Raw genomic sequence first — 5,889 nt, forward strand, 5'->3', positions numbered from 1 at the left:
AGATTACACACAGCATTGTCTGTGCTGTGCTGTGCTGTGTGTGTGTGTGTGTGTGTGTGTGTGTGTGTGTGTGTGTGTGTGTGTGTGTGTGTGTGTGTGTGTGTGTATGTGTGTGTATGTTGTGTGTGTGTGTGTGTGTGTGTGTGTGTGTGTGTGTGTGTGTGTGTGTGTGTGTGTGTGTGTGTGTGTGTGTGTGTGTGTGTGTGTGTGTGTGTGTCGGTGCTAGCTCATTGCTGCAAATGTAGCCAACAAAATGGTTTTCAGTTTTTGGAGTATCCAGTCTTGCTGCAGTCTGCAGCCGCAGTGTTGGAGCCACCTCTTCTATAATGTAATCGTATGAGGAATGGACCGACCGACCACACACACACACACTCTGTCACAGGGAGGGAGATACGATCCACCACTTTAATATGTAATGTGAGTGAGAGAGACAAGCCGTGCAGTGCCAGAGACAGCGGGGGACGTGTATCATGTGTTTTATCAGATGTAATATGTAAAGGTGTGTGCGTGTTCATGTGTGTGTGTGTGTGTGTGTGTGTGTGTGTGTGTGTGTGTGTGTGTGTGTGTGTGTGTGTGTGTGTGTGTGTGTGTGTGTGTGTGTGTGTGTGTGTGTGTATGTTGTGTGTGTGTGTGAGGGGGGTTGTTACCTTGATGGTGACATATCCATGAGAAACTTCTTCTGGGTTGCAAGAGGCTGGGTAGCTTTCCCCTGTTACGGCCTGGAAAACACACGCACACACGCACACACACACACGTACACACGCACACACACACCAAATCAAAACAGGGGATTGGAATAATGCAGCTAGCGAGTGTATCGGGGTGTCTGTGACAACAAATCTGACAGCTGATTACTGCAAATCTGCTAAATAATCGTCACCTACTCACAGACATTTTCACGGACAACAAAAGTTCCAACATGTTGGTGTGTGTATGTGTGTGTGTTACCTGTACTCCAGTGAAGGTCTCTACTTGTTTCAGAGCTTCAGGCAGGTCCTTCACCAGAACAGCTGTCATCCCTAATGCCTCTGCTGCTCCCACCCCCTCCTCATCATCAGCCAACCACAGAGCCTGAAGTACAGACTGACAGGTCAGCTATCCACTTATAACACCAAAATGTTCTAGGGTTAGTTTGAAAAAGGAGAGGAGAGGAGGGACAGAGGAAGAAGAAGAAAAGGAGAAAGAGGAGGGGGAGGAGAGAAGAGCGAAGAGAAAAGGGGAAGGCGAGAAGAGAGAAGAGAGAAGGGGGAGGAGAGAAGAGCGAAGAGAAAAGGGGAAGGCGAGAAGAGAGAGGAGAGAAGGGGGAGGAGAGAAGAGGGAGGAGAGACGAGAAGAGAGAAAGAGGAGGAGAGAAGGGAGAAGGGGGAGGAGAGAAGAGAGAAGGGGGAGGAGCGATAGAGGGAGGAAGAGAGATAGAGGGAGGAAGAGAGAAGGGGGAGGAGAGAAGGGGGAGGAGAGAAGAGAGAAAAGAAAAGGGGGAGGAGAGAAGAGCGAAGAGAAAAGGGGGAGGAGAGAAGAGGGAGGAGAGACGAGAAGAGACAAAGAGGAGGAGAGAAGGGAGAGAAGGGAGAAGGGGGAGGAGCGATAGAGGGAGGAAGAGAGAAGGGGGAGGAGCGATAGAGGGAGGAAGAGAGACAAGAGGATGTTTCTAAGAACGACCAAAGACGTCTGAGCTACGATCCTAAAACAGACAACTTTCTGTTGAGAGCGACTCTACACAGGAAGGTCAGATGGGGTTTCTCGGGTCGTGTGCAGACAGAGCTTTGTAAAGGAAGGGGTGCGGTTTCAGGAATGTAAGCACTGTAACAGCTACTACAACAGATGGTTTCATGTTTTCCATGGGAGCTCCAAGCAGTGACTCCAAGACATTGATATCAGGAGTTGTTGCTAATTTGATGACATTTACATAGTAAGATAATGTATGTGCACACATTTAATTTACTATGTTTTCCATGGTAATGTCTCTTCTATGGTAATGTCTCTTCTATGGTAATGTCTCTTCGATGGTAATGTGTCTTCTATGTCTCTTCTATGGTAATGTGTCTTCAATTGAAATTTGCCTTCCATGGAAATTCTTGCATTCACAAGTGAGAAGTGATGACAAGTCATATTGTGTGTGTGTGTGTGTGTGTGTGTGTGTGTGTGTGTGTGTGTGTGTGTGTGTGTGTGTGTGTGTGTGTGTGTGTGTGTGTGTGTGTGTGAACCTGTTTCGGAGGCACTCCCAGCTGTTTGAGAGCGGAGATGAAAAGGTCGGCCTCTGGGACCCTGAGGCCAGTACGGCAGGACTGTAGCACCACATCAAAATGTCCGCCCAGCAGAGAGAGGAGACGGCCAGAGCTATCTCCACACCCACTGTCATCCACCCACTGGTTGGCCAACACACCTGTCAATAACCCTGACAGACAACACAAGGAGGCGGGACTAGGCATGTGACCTTAGAATGTACAAGGTGTGTGTGTGTGTGTGTGTGTGTGTGTGTGTGTGTGTGTGTGTGTGTGTGTGTGTGTGTGTGTGTGTGTGTTACCTTGTCTGCGGAGCGTAGCTACAGTCTGCAGAATGCGTTTGTTGATGGTGGTTGAGTCTCTGAGTTCCTCCAACAGGCTCTTCACAGAGAACCCAGCAGGAAGACTGACCTTCTGATCTGATGCTGCACTCACACACTCTGCATCAAGTTCTGGGATCATCTACACACACACACACAGACACACACAAAATCTGACGTGTCATCACATGGAAGACATATTTCAATAGAAGACACATTTCCACAGAAGACACATTCAAATAGAAGACACATTTCAATAGTTCATTTCCATGGATTATAATATAGGCTATATTATTTGTGTTTGTACCAGTTCTAGGAGTCACTGAGGAAACAATGATCAAGATCTTGAACTTTTGGAGTTAACAGCTTGGTAACTGAGTTCTGACCATGTTAGTAGTTGACATTACTTGACATTATTTGTCTGTTTAGGCTACCTGTGTGTGTATGTGTGTGTGTGTGTGTGTGTGTGTGTGTGTGTGTGTGTGTGTGTGTGTGTGTGTGTGTGTGTGTGTGTGTGTGTGTGTGTGTGTGTGTGTGTGTGTGTGTGTGTGTGTGTGTGTGTGTGTGTGTGTGTGTGTGTGTGTGTGTGTGTGTGTGTGTGTGTAACTCACCTGAGAGAGGGTGAGTTTGCCCCTCTCTGCACGTTGCATGGCGCTGTTCTCGTTTCTCACCAGCTTCTCCAGAAAACCACTAAACCCGAAACATAAACATACATTTACACAGCACAAACATATTGCACAATCGTGTCTGTCTGTCACTGGCATAGCGCGTCATATGCTGTGATTTAAAAAAAATAAAAGATATTATTACAGCAAATTAGCTTTAAAACCGCAACAACAAAACATCTTAGACTCATGGCGAAATGTGTAGAATAGCAGGAAATTTGCTGAAGGATTCTTGAAAAGTCGGGACAATCCTTGTCCAGCAGGGATTTTATTTTGTTGCGTTATTTGAGATTAAAATGTACATTTAGGGGAATTTTATAAGGGAAAATATTAGTTTTTGCAATTTTCTAAATACTATGGAAATGTTTTTGTCCAAAGGATCCCAATTTCAAACTCTCCAAAAAAAAGTGTTTAAAATATAAAACAAACCGTCAATAAAGGATATTAACCGAAAAATGATGGTATGTCGTTTGCCTCTGTGACTTTCACCGATATTTATCTCAAAACTGTGATTCCTAAAAGATGTGTCTGGAGATTTGGTCAACTCTGTCAGATTTGTCTAAAATACAAAATGAATCTGGAAAGAGCAGAGTCAGCTATACCATAAGGATTTGAACTCAATTTTGAGTCTCATAGCAAAAGGTCTGAATACTTATGTAAATAAGTTATGCAAAAAATGTCAACAACAACAAAAAATGTTTTTGCTTTGTCATTAGATGCTATTGTGTGTAGATTGATAAGAAAAATAATAATTGAATACATTTTAGAATAAGGCTGTAATGTGGAAAAAGTCAAGGGGTCTGAATACTTTACGAATGCACTGCGTTTGCTGTTCTACACCAAAGGGATAACATTTGCATTATAAAACGTTGTTTTATGTTCAAAATCTTGTAAAATGTGCCAAAATGCTAACAAAATAAACCCTGAAGCATTTAATAGTACTATAAAACGAAGCAAATATAAGTTTGAATTAAACAATCAAGGCCTTTAATTAAACACTTGTTGTACAATAATGGTAAAAATCAAATGCCTTTGATGGTGTCTGACAGAGTTGACATAAATCCAGTTCGTTGCATTTTATGAAAACATTTTTTGCGGGGGAGGTTATTCCTTTACCTGCTGTGATAGCTGATAATTTGGTCTGTCAAAATATATATTTCAAATTGGGTTAAATTAAGACAAATATTTGTGGGGGCAAAAATTGAGATTGTCCCATCTTTCAAGAATCCCCGAGAGCTAAAACACCCTTATGGCAAATTGTGTAAAATAGCATGAATTTATCTACAAAAAAAATGTATCTGCCCCATGGCAATTTTGTATTTATTATTATTGGTTGGGGAGGCTTGCTCGGACCGCGAAACTGCGCTTCACCACTGCTATCTGTGGAAGTTTAGTGCAATTTTGGGGGGATTTCTTTTTGTAAAAACTGTATATTTTCGTACCTTCAGGCCATGTAAAAACCGTTAGCAGATTGATTCGGAACAAGTAAAAAGGGGCTGCAATAACGGGGCTATCCCCGACAGTCAGCAGAACGTAGCCTAGACTATGGTAAAACTATCATTTCGGTTACGCCATGCTTGTGTTATCAATCAATCAAATTTTATTTATAAAGCCCTTCTTACATCAGCTGATATCTCAAAGTGCTGTACAGAAACCCAGCCTAAAACCCCAAACAGCAAGCAATGCAGATGTAGAAGCACGGTGGCTCGGAAAAACTCCCTAGAAAGGCGATGTTATGTTTCAAGTATGCGTGTAAAGTTTTAGTGTCTGCCAGCACTCTGCACTATCTCTCACACCTGGAAAAATATGTATTCCTACCTGGGGAGTTTGTGGGTCTCTTCGAATTTGAGGAAAGTTTCTGCGGGTCTGGGAGAAACCACGACACCCCACAGATTGAACAAAACTGCCTTCTTGCTCGCCATTTCACCGATCTCTTTGTCCGGGGAATCTTTACCGGGCACTTAGGAGTAAAGAGTCAAAGTGAAACTCTGAACTACTACAAATATGCATGTAGAAATAAAGTATTCTGCCTTTTCATACACACAACCCCTCCCTTAAACAAATGGATGCGTTCATCGTAATCGCGCCGCTGAACACTTGAGAAACGGTCTAATAATAAGCGCAGCGCGACTGTAGTAGTAAGACTGCCTTGAACGCAACCAGTAAAACTTCCCTAAAACGCTTCTACTGACAAGTATTAATTCAAAACAGGCACATTTCACACTCAAATCACCAGCTCGCTGTATGAGCGCTTATAGATGTTTTGAAACACATTCATGAATGACTTTCTGCCGTTATTTATTTATTTTTACTCGGCTTCGACCCATGACATCATATAAACACATAATGCATGGAAGAATGCGTAGAATTGCAGGACATTAATGTTAAAACAGCAACATTTTCAAGAGGGGTGTGGACAGTGGTGGAAAAAGTAATAAATTGTCATACTTGAGTTAAAGTAAAGATACCTTAATAGTTAAATGACTCAAGTAAAAGTGAAAGTCACCCAGTAAAATACTACTTGAGTAAAAGTCCAAATGTATTTGGTTTTAAATATACATAAGTAATCAAAAGTAAAAGTATAAATCATTACAAATTCCTTATATTAAGCAAACCAGATGGCCCAATTTTTAAAAATTATTATTGGAAGATAGACAGGGGCACATTCCAACACTCAGACAT

The 5,889-nt window shown here is 42.5% G+C and overlaps 1 protein-coding gene across 4 annotated transcripts in view; it reads right to left on the bottom strand.

Moving 5' to 3' along the window:
- The window catches only part of ephx2 (epoxide hydrolase 2, cytoplasmic), a 30,712-nt gene extending 25,417 nt beyond the window's left edge, over positions 1-5,295 (bottom strand). For all 4 annotated transcript variants that reach the window (XR_011670764.1, XR_011670763.1, XR_011670762.1 and 1 more), the window contains exons 1-6: positions 5,026-5,295; positions 3,154-3,232; positions 2,525-2,684; positions 2,205-2,395; positions 949-1,071; positions 648-719 (exon numbers count right to left, since the gene is read on the bottom strand). Coding sequence is in view for 1 of the 4 variants with exons in the window: in XM_071366745.1 (XP_071222846.1) it covers positions 648-719; positions 949-1,071; positions 2,205-2,395; positions 2,525-2,684; positions 3,154-3,232; positions 5,026-5,129 (729 nt within the window). In the remaining 3 variants the exon portion in view is untranslated. The remainder of the gene's footprint in view (positions 1-647; positions 720-948; positions 1,072-2,204; positions 2,396-2,524; positions 2,685-3,153; positions 3,233-5,025) is intronic.
- Between the last annotated feature and the right edge of the window lie 594 nt (positions 5,296-5,889).

This window comes from Salvelinus alpinus, chromosome 25 (genome assembly GCF_045679555.1).
Source record: "Salvelinus alpinus chromosome 25, SLU_Salpinus.1, whole genome shotgun sequence".
Lineage (NCBI taxonomy): Eukaryota > Metazoa > Chordata > Actinopteri > Salmoniformes > Salmonidae > Salvelinus > Salvelinus alpinus.